General features: G+C 38.0%; 1 protein-coding gene across 6 annotated transcripts in view; it reads left to right on the forward strand.

The window, feature by feature from the left end:
- CDK15 (cyclin dependent kinase 15) overlaps window positions 1-13246 on the forward strand; it is a 28389-nt gene extending 15143 nt beyond the window's left edge. For 5 of the 6 annotated variants that reach the window (XM_039354525.1, XM_039354509.1, XM_039354539.1 and 2 more), the window contains exons 9-13: window positions 725-818; window positions 1573-1636; window positions 7812-7860; window positions 10537-10676; window positions 11309-13246. In XM_039354525.1, coding sequence (XP_039210459.1) covers window positions 725-818; window positions 1573-1636; window positions 7812-7860; window positions 10537-10676; window positions 11309-11418 — 457 coding nt within the window. In that variant the 3' untranslated portion in view covers window positions 11419-13246. Of the gene's footprint in view, window positions 1-724; window positions 819-1572; window positions 1637-7811; window positions 7861-9011; window positions 9091-10536; window positions 10677-11308 lie in introns of all 6 variants that reach the window. The other variant, XR_005558022.1, reaches the window with a different exon arrangement.
- The last annotated feature ends 1226 nt before the right edge of the window (window positions 13247-14472 follow it).

Here is a 14472-nt window from a genome sequence, read left to right on the forward strand (position 1 = left end):
GTAAAGAAATCTGTTGTGACAATACTGTGCTACCGGAGCGTTTGTGCATTATATTGAGAATGGAGCCTAGGGCATGAGCTGCAAGCTGAGCTTAAGAGCCACCACACAATTGAAGGAATTAAGGAAACAATCTGATGGATAGCAAAAGTTCTGCTCCACTTAACATCTGAGCTAGATACTAGCTATTTATTGTATACACAGCCTCAAGCATGCTAGATTAGCCTTAAACATTTTCGAGTGTATGAGCATACGTATTTAGATTAAATGTTGGTCATTTAGTTAAGAATGTCATATTCAGTTTAAATCCAAACCAGTTCTAGAGTGGCAGTTTCTCATGGATTCTTTCTTTTTTTCTTTTATTAGAGAAAGATGAAACTGCTGGAAAGTCCATATTAAATTGTATGCAATTTAATATACAGAATTTTGTATCTAGTTTTCTCTATTATATGCTTTAATGCAACTGCCTTAATTTATGCCTTAAAATATGCTTGATTCTAGTTTACACTGTCTCTTATGCAAGTTCCCCAATGTTTTTTTTCTTTTTTGAATCAATATTTCAAGTAACTGCTACCTTATGTAAAGTTTGTCATGATATGTTGCTAGTAGAAAGCATGATAAAAATGTATATTTTATATTCTGATGTTTTGATTTAGATTAGACATATTTGTAATGTGTATAAAAACAGCACTGGGTAGCTAAGTGACTTAATATTATTTTTCTCCAGGAGTGCAGGCTGCATATTTGTGGAGATGCTTCATGGTCAACCACTGTTTCCAGATGTTAGCAATATCTTTGACCAATTAGAGAAAATCTGGATAGTGAGTACAATGGTATATCTGAGAACTTCATAGTAAAACCATCAACACTTCAAAGTGTTACTATATCAATACAGATCGGGATGGGTAACATTTTTTGATGCTCAGAAGTTATCTTTCTGTCTTTCCCTTTGCCTTGTGAATTTGTTATAAGATGAATATAAGAAATTCAACAAGGGAAGAAAAAAAGAGTTTCACTTTTTGTGTGTTTGATCTTCAAAATACAAAAAAGCTAAAAGAAGATGCCTTGATACATAATAGATAAATTCACTGTATTCCGTTTTCTGAGCATGTAAAAAACCAGACAGACATTGGCTGTAATTTTAAATGCCACCATTACGCAAGAGAACTCAGTTTCGGTTCTTAATTCAATCCATAGCTAAATGCTTGCTTTGAAGTATTTTATCTTAATTGGCATGGATTTATTTGCTTGAGGAATGAGTCCTAGGACTTGAATCTTCAAATTAAGTTTCAGTGGTACTAAGGCCCAATATCTCCTCAAACAATGTTGTGAAATGAAGTTTTTGAACACCTGTCAGAAGATCTGCTTACTGACATGTCCCTTTCACCTCAAAGCAGTGGTGTCTCTCTCATCCTGACAGTCTGTAGCTTCTGAATGCCTTCTCTTGTAGAGACCCAGTCTTGATTTCTGGAAGAGCACTTTGGCTGGCCATTCTGACAGCTGCAGCCAATGATAAATATGAGAGCTTTGTACAGTACTTAGCAAATACATTCGGTTTTGTTTCTCATTTGAAAGGTATTGGGGATCCCATCTGAAGAAACATGGCCAGGAGTTTCCAAGCTTTGCCACTATAAGCCAGGTATGATTTCATACCTGTATATAAGAATGTTATATATCTTCAGCCTGTTTGCTGATACATGGGTGTGCTGCTGTTGTGAAGGATCATTATTATTTGATCACTCTTTCCATTTCCATGTGCAATGAACATGCTCACAATGGCTGCCTTCATGAGGAACACAATAGTCTGCAAACAGGTTGCTGGGGGTAGTGGGAGGATGGTCTTCTTGGAGGATCCAATCTGGGTCGGTCACTGGGACCAGAGGTTTAGTGTTCCAAGCTTTTTGGACTCATGCTGGAGCCCATCTTCAGGGAACTTCTCTCTACCAGAATGTGTACACTGACCCAAATTGGATTTGCAACATTATCCTGAGATACCAGGGCAATCTGGAAATAAACCTCTGTTTGGTTATCAATGACAGACACTCGCATATACAGAACTTATATTATACACATTAGAAAACTACAACATTACATTACTTTTCTACATAATCGCCATTCAAATTGAGGCACTTGTCATAATGTCTTACAAGGTTTGAAATTCCTTCTGTAAAAAAAATCTCCCGCCTGGGAATGAAGCCACCCTGTAACAGCATCTTGAAGTGCATTGTCATGCTGAAGCGGTGCAACGCAAGCCACTGTTTCATTTTTAAAAATTAGTTCATTTTCAATTGATCTAGCGGACGAGTCAACTGCAACACAACCTTCTCCTTCCACTTCTCACTACCTACTGAACTACTGCTCACAGCGCCATAGGACAGATGTCACTATCCCCACTTATTTCTTGCACATGCTCAAATGGAAGTTTATTTCCGAATTGCCCTCGTACATATATTTGCCTTCATTTGCGAGGGTCTTTTTGCTTCCCCATTCGTTTCCTGCAATTCTGCCCAGAATCAGTGAGAAGGGAGCAGAGAGGGATAGGCCTTTCCTTCCCATCCATCATGTGGGGGACTTTATCAACAGAACCTCAAAGGGCCAGTTGTATCTTAGTAGGATGTGGGCATTTTTTTTTTAAAGGAGCCTTCCTTTCCCTTCTGTTTAATATTTTCTCATGAGATGTCTTTCAGAGCAGCATAATCCAAGTGTTGTGGTTTAGGGAAGCAACGATCAACACTAATGCAAAGAAATGTGAAATATTAAAATCCTGAAACATAAACTCCCTCCTCTGCATCCTGGGAGAAAGGACAGAGACTGCGTAAAAGCCAGGGAGGGCAAGTGGGGGAAGCACTTTCAGTCTTAAGTTTTTCAGGTCTAGCAGAGCGTAGTAACATCTCTTCAAAGAGGAGGATGTTGCTCAGATGAGCTTCAGAGGCCCTGGTTTCCCTCCCCTGCTTGAAAACTAAACATCCCTCGTTTTCACATGCTGGCTGGTTTTGTAATGGTGGGGAAACTTTCACACCATTAGCCAGGATTCATTAATCACAGTGGCGTGAAATGGGAATGTGCTGGCTTCCTCAGCAGACTGGAGTTTGTGCCCCATCCTACCTACCCTGACATAGTAATTGGGGGTTGGGGAATTAGGTTCACTGCTTTGAATGAAAGGAGGAAAGGAAGATTCTCTGGGGAGTGGGAGAAGGACAGGGGGGAGGGCAAAGCCTCAAACCACTCATCAATTCCCTGCTGTTTTTGTAAGGAAAAACATAACATACCCAGAGAAATCCTTGCTGTGGAAAGGGCAGTAGTGAAGCAGTGACATGCTAATAAAAAGTCTCCTCATACGCTTTTTAAAAAAAGTATGACTCTGGAGGAAATACTAGTTAATTAACAACTGGTTTTTATAACATAACAAAATAGTGTGGGTTTGTAATGCAATTTATTTGCTGTTTGCTAACTTTTGATGTTTTTAAAATGGCGCTCTGAAAGCTACCAGTTCAAGGCATTTATTAACTATTCTGTCCCTTCCTTCTTAATGTTGCTTCTAATTAAACAGTGAAGAAAATCAAAGAAAAAACTCCAGTAGCATTATAAATGAAAGTCATTGGTTGGACTCCCAAAGCCCACAAAACATTTTGTGAATTCTAACTGAGAAAGTGCTTTGTCTGGAGTTGATTATAATCACTTGTACTAACTAGTCAGTAGATACCCATTGTTTGAAACATATTTTTCAGAGTATTGGGAGTAAATTTGTACTGTTAAATTGTAAGTTAGCACTGAAGCAACAATAAAACAAATCAACTTAAAATATTATCATCCCATATTAAAAATATGATTTGGATCATTATGGAAAGGCAATAACATAATTGTGTTGGAAGATGTCTGGATCTTACACAGCACAAATTGACAATCTATTTTTAAAAACAATATGCTGGATGCTGAAACACACAAAGAATGGTTGCGGGAACTGGGTATCTAATTCCTGAATCTAACAAAATGGAGCAAGGGAGACATGATAGCAGCCTTCCAATATGTGAGAGGCTGTCACAAAGAAGAGGGGGACAATATATTCTCCAAGCACCTCAGAGCAAGACTAGAAGGGAACTTATCAAAAACCTAGAATTAAGCAGAAATTTCCTGAAAGTGAGAACAATTAAATAGTGGAATGGGTTACCTTCAGAAGTTGTGACTACTTCAGTACTGGAGGTCTTTTTTTTTATTGAAAAGTTTTACAAAAATTACAAAGTATACCCCAAACCCACCCTACCCCCAGTACTGGAAGTCTTTTAAGAAGAGATTGGACAGCCATTTGTCCAGAATTGTATAGGATCCCTGCATGGACAAAGGGTTGGGCTAGAAGACCTCCAAGGTCCCTTCCAACTCTGTCATTCTGTATTCTGTATTTCTAGAGGGTCCTGTTGCTTTCTTATGATTATGGTCAGATTAATATAGGAAAATACTGATGACAGGGTCTTTTCTCCATTACTCAGTTGAAGTGCTTTCTGCCCATCCTTGAGTCACCACAAAACAAAGCCAGCATAACATTTGCTGTCTGCATCCTGGGTCCTGGATTGTACCTTTTCAAGGGGTGTTGTCTTGCTTTGTGAATTTCCCCGCTGGTATTGCCAAGGCAGTTGTTTGGTCTTGTTGCTGCTCCTTTGGAAGTTTATCTATCTTCTGTGTGATGGCTTGTCTGCCTCCTATTACATATCCACAGTATGCATCTGCTAAAAATCAAGGGTTTATAGTTTATTAGTCAATCAATCATGAGAGGGAGGAGAAAAGAAACTGAAGTGCAGGGTGATGATTGGTACCTAATCTGTTTAAAAATAGATTAAACATACAACAAAGGAATAAATAATAAATTATCACCCTAGGAATTGCTGCAGAGTCACATAGGAGTATATTTACTTATTGTAGTTTTTTAGACAATTATCTTCTAAAGCAGAGTTCCTCAATTTTTCTGGTTTTGCGGATCAGCGGGTGGGGTGGAGAGAGGATGATTCTGCACAAGTGGTTGGCAAGCACATGCATGTGCACCTGCCCCTCACATAAATGAAACACATGCGCATGTGCTTGCCTGCTGCTTGCACAAGTGAGAATGCATGTACACATGTGCACTTGCTGACTATTTCCGCTGCCCGGTTGCAATCCCCTCACAGCCCATTAGTGGGCTATGGCCCACAGGTTGGGGACCCCTGTTCTAAAGCATCTTCAATTAAAACTATTTCCATTTTTTGCATTAATTTAGTTTTTGAATTGAGCAAAGCAGAACTTTTTCAGACAATTCCGTGTTCTCATAAAGGTCAATAACTTGATCTTTTATTAGACATGTTAACATTAGATAAGTTATAATCCAGATACCTGACGTCAGAGACAGGAAGAGATTAGGTCAGGGGTAGGCAACCTTGGCTCTTTTATGACTCCTGGGAGTTGAAGTCCACTTGTCATAAAAGAGCCAAGGCTGCCTACCCCTGGATTAGGTATAAAAGAGCATTATTTTTTTTTTGCTTCAAACGAAATAAAATACATTCTTGCAACAGTGTTTTCAGTTTCTTTGCATTAAAATTTGCAACACATTGAAACAGATGCTACAGCCAAGTAATGTATTATAGCTGCATGACCTCCCCAACTGTAAGAATTATTTCTTTTATTTGATTGGCTATGACAATACAACAGATTCATCTTTGCCCTCAGTGAGATGAATTGCAATAGGAAATCCCATAGGTTTACATATGTATATTCTCAGAGCTCTGTAGAAAGACTGACTGATTATGACAAATATTGAAAGCATTGATTATGTATTTCATCTTTTAAAAATATTGATATTTCATTGATTAATGTAACGTTGAGCATGTAATCTTTGATTGGAGGAATAAAACATGTACAGAAACATTGAAACAATCACAGAACAGTAGAATTGAAAGAGAACCCAAGGATCATCAACTAAATATCTATGAGATGGTGGCTCTCCAGCCTCTTATGAAAAATCTCCAGAGATTGAGAACGGTACAGTCTCCATAGGTGAACTATTTCACTGGTTTCAGATGTCACTTTTCACAAAATAGAAGAGTTATTCTAAGTCTTCAGAAGTGACAAAGCAAACTAGGAGAAGATTTGGCTAAGGCAGTGTTTCCCAAACTTGACAATTTTAAGGCATGAGGACTTCAACTCCCAGAACTCCACAGCCAGCAACGCTGGCTGTGGAATTTTGGGAGTTGAAGTCCACATGCCTTAAAATTGTCAAGTTTGGGAAACACTGGGCTAAGGCATTTGCACCTGACTGGGGTACAAGCATGCCCTTCAGTATTGTCCTCTAGGACCCCGTGACATGACCTTTATCTGATTGTGTTGTTTGACACAAGGTTGTTTTTGCTGCGGACCATGTTTTTTTTTTTTTAAAAAAAAGTGGTCATTGATGCTTTACTATCTTTGTATATTGGTTTTTTTAACTTGTTTTTATTGGATGGTTGCTTTTGTCATGAGCCCTGTGTCACTTAGGTGAGATCGGTGGCCCTACAAATCAAATCAATAAATAAAAACCTCAGTCCCTGAACGAAACAAAGTTAAGTCATTTTTAGCTTTACTGCTATTAAAGTAGCACTTCCTCCCTTATTCCAGGAGTTGGTCAAGCTATATAAACTTCATGTCAATTTTCCAATAGGGCCAGAAATCCTGTTGCATTTGAGGACATGCAAGGACTTTAGCAGCTCTTCCGGCTGGAAGAGGATTTCGTGTAATTAATACTAAATTGGTTTAAATATCCATTTGCTTGGATTCTCCACAATCAGGGTTATAGGGATATAGACTACAAAATAAAAAGGTTAAGTTTCACTTTTATTAACTCAAATGATTTGGCTACGCCGGCGGCCCCCAATCTTTTTGGCACCAGGAACCGGTCCATGGAGAAAGACTTTTCTGCAGACTAGAGAGGGTGTGATTTCAGGTGCTGCCTGTAATCTGCAGATGGGGCTTCGCTTGTTTACATGGCCCAGTTTCTGGCATGCCATAGATCGATGCCGGTCCACAGACCGGGGTTGGGGACCCCTGGGCTATGCCAAACAGTTTTAGTATTTAGTCAGTACACCCAAATCTCAAACTTCCTGCTAGCCACAGACCATCAGGATAGAATGTAGGAGTGACCTTATTTCTGCCCTTTCAAGGATCCTTGGGAGGAGCACAGAAGGTATTTTTTTGCATTTTTAAAATTTTTCCTATCTACTATGCTGGTTGCAGGCATAGCAAGGAGCATCATCTTTCACGTGGCCCCCAGCCTCTGCCTCTGCATCTTTTGGGGAGTGTCCCAAGATCTGGAATTCCTGACCTTGGAAATTCTTGCCTTGAAGACCCTGGGAAGGTGGGAGGGGACCCTTGGGCAAAGACTCTATTTGCCTTGTAGAATGTGGAAGGCTTTCAAACTAGACTTTTTATTAGGCGACTGCCCTGACTCCTTCATGGAAATTTATGGGGGAATTAGTTTCCAAACATCCTCATTCTTCACTTGTAACCCTCCTATGTTTTCCCACCGTTTCTTCCTTTTTCTTTAGGCAGACACCTTTGTTATGAAGAAACAGACTGCATAATGTCTGGTGATTAACTGTGCTAGGAGTCTTCTGTCTGGAGGCACTCGTCTATCTGATTTGCAGTATGTTTGCTCTGTTAAAATCAGATTCAAGCATTTGTGCCAGCATTCTCTACCAAGCAGGCTAACAGGTCTATAGTACAGCAGTGATAAATGTAAGGACAAGAACAGGAACGCTCAAGTATATATGACTTGAATTGGTTGTGTTTAATCCTGTGATTGCATATTAATTTTCCAGACAGATTCCTTGGCAATAGGCCTCAGGGGCTCCAGATTATCTGTGACAGGTAAGCTATCTACAATCATCAAATGCTCTCTTAATGTCGGTCTGTTCTTTGTGCTTAGTCTAAGATAAATCCAAAATAATAGTAGTAATCTTCAAACCTAGCAAAAAACATTAAAAGTGGCAATTTCCAAGAAAGGCATTGATACTTATCATTATCATTGGGTTGCATCCATAAGTTGCCTAAAAGGGATGTTATTTTAATGAAAGCAACGAAGTCAGGATATGAGAGACTAATTTCATGTTACCTCAGGCTGAGAATTACAGACCAAAGCTAGCATAATAATATGTAAACAAGGATCAAACGAGGAAATGAAGACAGAGAACTGGAGTATATTCAACCAAATGTGGCACTTGAAAGTAAAAAAAAAAAGATCCCTCTATTCACTAAACAAATGTTTCCTGCCAGATTTATTTCCTGGTTCTAGTTCTTGCAGGGCTTTTTAGGCTTTGTACGTTTTCTTGGGCATTCCTGTGAACTCCCTCCCTCCCCTTCTCTCTTTTTTTGAGGTCCTTGCTTCCTCCAGGAGCTTCCAGCCAAGAACTTCCTAAACTAAAAGGATCCCACCTGCTTAAAAATGAAAAGCCTCCTAGTTAGGTTGTTGATCTTTAATGCTTTGACTATAGACTTCCTTCTGTCAGATTAGAGCACTGGCACTAAAGCAAATACCCATACACAAATTCCCCACAGATGCTTCTAGGATTCAGATCACCATTGGTTTTGGCCTTTACAAACAAACTCAGCACTAGATGAATAAAGGTAGATATTGTGGAGTGGAACTAGCTAAGGCACAGATCCCAGATACCTACCCTTCAAAATATCCCATATTGTTTTGAGGCCTTTTTTTCATAGCTGAAATTTAGGCTGTGTCCCAGCTTGCACCTAACCACAGCATTAAGCATGTCCTGGCAACATCTTTCTTGCCAATGTAATCACGTGGTGTTTCCTTCCTTTGGCATATTAGCTTAAGTTGTCCCTGATTGTATCAAATGTTAGAGTAAGTATTTTTCCCACTATACTGACACTGTGAAATGACAATCTGAAGATCTGCAGAAAGGGCCATAAAGCTCTCCATCTATTCTTGGTTGGCAGAAAAATATACTGGCATGAGTTGTACTATTCCTGTTCTAATTCTATCCTATTTTATTTCTCAGTCACTGCAGTTGCTTCACTTCCCTTTGGGCTGAGCTAATATTAAAGTATCTGAGTGTCACATATATTCTTCAATTGCAAGTGAGCTACAGTTTGAATTCTGCTCTCAGTTTTATATATGGTATTCCTTTGATTATTTCCTCTCTTGTGGGAAAAAAAAATCACAAACCATTTAGACTGCAAATGCAGTTAGATCCATATGTATATTTTTGTTGGGAGTGTAGTGAGAAAAGAAGAGGTAGCTGATCCAGGCAGGATGATGCTGTTTCAAAGTGAAATGCCTGCTGGGATGAGTTGAAATCCGGCAGGCTGAGTTCCCATGAGCCACTTGATTCTTTGAAGAAAGAAAAAAGCCCATTAAAAGTCCTTCCTTCTAGTTCACTTCCTAGATGTCAAGATATTTGGCATTAGGCTTTGCCACATATAAATACACATACCTATTTGTATATCTATTTACATCCTTTAAAAACCTTGAATCTTAAAGAAACCTGGGAACAGTGTTAAATCAATAAATAACTACAACTTTTCCTAGTGACTACTAAAAGGACAAGAGGTTCTGTGTATGTATGCTTACAAAATAAGACATTGTAATTACTGGTTGATTGAACTTCTGGAGAACTTTCTTCATGATTAATTAACAATTAGCATAGAGACTTAAAAACTTTACTTTTTTATTTTAATGGTGCAATGAAGGTTCCATGATTTACCTTTTGTGATGAATTTGGAGGGATGTGCCAACTGCCATTTTTATAAACAATTTTTATTAAAACAGGCTTTAACATAAGATTAAAAAACTACAGAGACATAGAAAAGTATAAAAAAGAAGATGTGAAAGAATAAAAGAAAAAATTGAAAGATGAGAAAAAGAGAAAGAAAAAATATATTTAAGGAAGAGATTTCCAATTTTCTTTGCAGCAGTTACAAACATAGTAATTACGATCTGCACCCTCCCAAATTATGTATCATACCTTTTTAATCAATAAAACGCTAAACCATCAATTCAGTTTTATCCAAGCTGTTTAACCACATGTATACATTTCTTCTCATGTGATTAAAGAGCTTTGGATATAACTGAACATTTTATTAACTGGTGTTTTTTTTTTTAAAGCAGATATGTCAATTTAATCTCATTCAACCATGCAAATTTTAAATGAAAGAGCAATATGGATTGCATTACTTTGCTTTTGGTCTTGTTTTACAAATAATGATTTCTTTCCCAAACTGATGATTTTGAAAATAAATTCCACTGAGAGAACATCTAAATATGTCTCCAACACTTAAATATAATTACTTCTGAATTTAAAACAATGTAGAAAAATAGAAATTTCTTGATTTAGCTGTATATATTTAATTGAATACTTATACCAAATGTAAAGATAAACTTTCCTTTTCTTTCTCTCCTTCCTATCTTACCTTTTTCTATGGATTCTTCTGATTTTGGTTTATATATTAAATTAATATTTTTCAAAAGCTAACAGTAGAGTTTGAATTCCTAAAATTTAGTTTTCCTTTGTTTTTAACTTCTAGTCTGGTCAAGGTGCCTGAGGCTGAAGATTTGGCAGAAAGAATGCTAAAAGTATATCCACAAAATAGGATTTCTGCACAACAGGCACTTTTTCATCAGTTCTTCAATCCACTGCCCTTTCAACAGAGCCAGCTTTCTAATGGTAGGTTAATCTCTGTTCCCCATCCTATTAATTTACTTCATTACCTTTTGGTGGAATGTAAACACAGTCATGCATAGATGAGGTCAGTTTTATTACAGCCCATGGTCAGCAAATAAAACAGATTTTAAAAAAGAAAAAAAGCATCAAAATAGATAAACACAAACAAGCATATTCAGCATGCATTGTTTACTAAGAACATACGCTAGAAAACACCAGTGAAAGAAACCTTGAAAGGCTATAAGAACCCCATTCTTCAGCCATTAAATCAAGAATAGACAATATTTTGAGGGCCTGGGTAGTTCTGGAATGTTTAGAGCATTTTGCAATAGATATAAAGCATTCACTTCTCAGAAGGCAAATGGATCATAAGACCATAATCATCTCTTGTGATATTACCTCAGAAATTATTGAGCCAATAGGTCTTGTGGAAATGATGGTCCACTAAGTGTTCACTTTGGTAGCAATTACTGGATGTTGTTCAGGGAACAGGCAAGGCACCCACTAACAAATTTTTCCGTGCCAAAGGGCAGAGTATTGTACAGGAGACTTGTCTTCCAAGGCAGTAGATGGCCACTGTCCCATGTAAAATTTCCTCAGTATATTCTTACTTTTATTTTTTGCTTTCTTCACAGCACAGTCCATCTTCTCAGTACCCGGAGTGATGCTCAAACAAGAAATGTGTGACCTCTTTTTTTCATCTCAGAAGGGCCATCAGGAATATAGTTCAAGCAACTTTTGGTGAAAGAAATGAAGGATTTTTTTTTTCAAGAGAGAAAGGAGGCAAAGAAATAAAACCATATTGTTTATTATCATTAGCTAAGACAAATGGGGATAAACTATGTACCAATATTACAAATCCTGGATTTCAATATATAAGCCCAGCGATTGGATTACTGATGGGTGGCAGAGGAAGAGATGTGGATATAGTACAAAAACAGAACTTTTCTTTCTGCAGTTCCAGGACACAACTCTTAATAATACCAAACTTTCCAAACATGGGGAGTGGAACATAATGTACTACAGCATCTGTTTTATTTGTACCAGTTGAATGCTAATTGTCCAGAAATACTATCCTATACTGACCTTCTGCCATTGTTAATGGAATTATTCCTTTACAGGTTCCACATTAATGAAAACTTTTAAAATGGACATTGTGGATAGCTGATTTAACATTTAGCTGAATTCTTTGCTTCTGAACATTCTGAACATTCATGAATCTTCTGTCTACAGTTTAGTCCCATACCGCCCCATAGCATCAATAGCAGAATATTCAATTGTAACCTAACCTTGTGCAGGTGCTGTTTTATCTTTATATATTTCCAAGACTTTATATTATATTTCCAAGACTATACTCACCAGTTCCTGGAAAGCAAGGAGGGAGTTGCTGGGGTGATTTGATTCAGTAGTATTTGAAGGCTGAAGGTTATTGTTATATCTAAGGTTCAAATGATGTTAGCCAATTTTACAGGAAATCCATTGTTTATGGAAGCCATGGAACTAAATCTCTTGACTCTCAGATTTGCTTGGTATCTTTGCTTGGTGGCACGTGTGCCAGAGGCGGCACTCAGAGCCCTCTCTGTTTGCACACGCACCATTGTCACCAGCAGCAGGTGCATCAGGCCACCACTGCTGCCCGGAGCAGGAGCTTCGCCCAGCACAAAGGAGGTAAAGTGGCCGACCAGCAAGCTTGAGTAGAGGTGGTAGAGCAGAGGTCACCAACCATTGGGAGGTGGAAGCATTTTGCATGCATGCACGCACGGGGCCGTGAGCACACACGTGCTGAAAATGGGGCAGGGCTAGTGCCTGCGTGATACTAGCCCTGCCCCGTTCTTGCATGGTGCAGCGCCTTGTATCTGCACCCCACGGCACGACTGTTTTTGCACCTTGCAGCATGGTGGCCCATTTTTGCGCCCCCAGTTTTTGTGTGCCAGAGGTGGCGCTCAGAGGCACCTTCCTGCCCCTCCATGAGGGCACCACAATGCTGATGTGGCCCAGGCACTTTGTGATAAATAAGTGGGTTTGGAGTTGCGGTTTGGGCACTCGGTCTCTAAAAGGTTCGCCATCACTGGTGTATGGTGTTTTTAAAAAAAGTCTGAGACATAAACTTTTCTCATTTTTGTGGGCCAAAAAGAAAATATTGTATTAATTCACACTTATTGCAGCAACATATTTAACCCTTTCAGACCCAATTTGGAGAGTTCAAACATTTTCTATTTGTCCAGTGTTAAGTTTGATTCACCACATTTTCACATTAATATAAGTTTTAAACAAAGTCATACAAAAGTCATACATATTTCTCTTTAATATAACTACATAACCATACTGTTTACAATTCTGTCATACATACATTTTTGCAATACGTTTTTCACAGTATGTAATTTTAGGCGTTATTTCACTAGTATAAACATTTGTTTACACCCTTCCCTAATACAAATGCTTCTGCATGTTAATGTTTAATTGGAGAAGTGGAAGATTTTTAAAAAATGCTTATGTCAAACAATACTTGAGTTTTTGTTGTCACTTGGTCTGAAAGTGTAAAATTTAAGTAATATTAAATGCAAGTTGAACTAGCCATCTCTACTCTTAAATAATTTTAATTCCCTTTATTTTCTTACTGAAACTAATATTCAGCACTGCTTCCCATCTGAAGATGTAGAACTTACTCAGTTTGAGCTGACCTGTTCCTTTTTTTTTTAATTCATTTGATTTGCAAAGTTGTACATTTGTAAAGAATTTTCCAACAAGTGAAAACGGTTACCTAAATTGTGGGATATCTTTTTTCATTTAGCAGCAGTTAATATTTACATTTTTTTGTCTAAACATGTAGACATTTGTCTCCAAAATTTGCATTCAAAGGTGATACATAGATCTTTCACAAGCTGTTCTGTTCCATTCTTAATCTTCATTCAGGCTTCCTTTGTTCTTCAATTCTGTAATGATTTGGGACTCCTGTTTTAGGGTTTAGTCCTCTGAAGGATCTTAACATTAATATAATTTCAGGTGCCTCTGAGTCTCTTTCTTGATTCCCAACTGAATTATGATGTAGTTTTGGCTACAAAGGCAATGCATTTCCCTCCCTAGACTGTAGCATGAAGAGAGATCTCTCCCCCCCTCTAAGTCATTCCTTCAGTAGCTCCGTGTATTGCTCTCAACTGTGATCTAACACCTACTCAATTATTTGCGATATTTGCTCTCTGGAGGGACAGACCCATCCAATACCAAGATAGCATTCTTCCCAGTGCAGATAGGAAGACACATGGTGCTGTTTTCTTCTCCTGGGTAGGTGTTAGTCTTCTTGCCAAAGATTGCAAATTGGCAAATCTTAGGATAGGATGTAGAATCTTTCTTGTCCTTGCTACTTCTTTCTTCCCATGGCCCCACCTTGAAATGCCTCTTCAACAACAGTTTTCGCAGGTTCGACAGCCTACGGAAATGTGTGATTAAAAGATTAAGATTAAAATAACAGTTTTCAGTCTTCTGATCTATATGTTGAAGACCTAAGGATATTTTTACAATATTGTTTATTGTTTATGTGAAATACTTTGTGTAACATAAATAATTATAATTTAAGTGAGGAAAACAGCATAAGAAGGAAATAAAATCGTATCCCTTATCTTTATTTTAATCCTTTTGCCTCATGTCACTTTGGTCAGAACTGGGAAAACTTCTGAACATTAAATGTCTTCCTTCTGCATGATGAACCAGAGAATATACAGGAAAATGTGTATTCTTCCTTTGCTATTACAAAGCTGTATCTGGAGTTTCACAGAATCCTGCTGAAGTATTTATGCTAAAT

This window comes from Crotalus tigris, unplaced genomic scaffold (assembly GCF_016545835.1).
Source record: "Crotalus tigris isolate CLP2741 ecotype Arizona unplaced genomic scaffold, ASM1654583v1 scf7180000017568.13789103, whole genome shotgun sequence".
Lineage (NCBI taxonomy): Eukaryota > Metazoa > Chordata > Lepidosauria > Squamata > Viperidae > Crotalus > Crotalus tigris.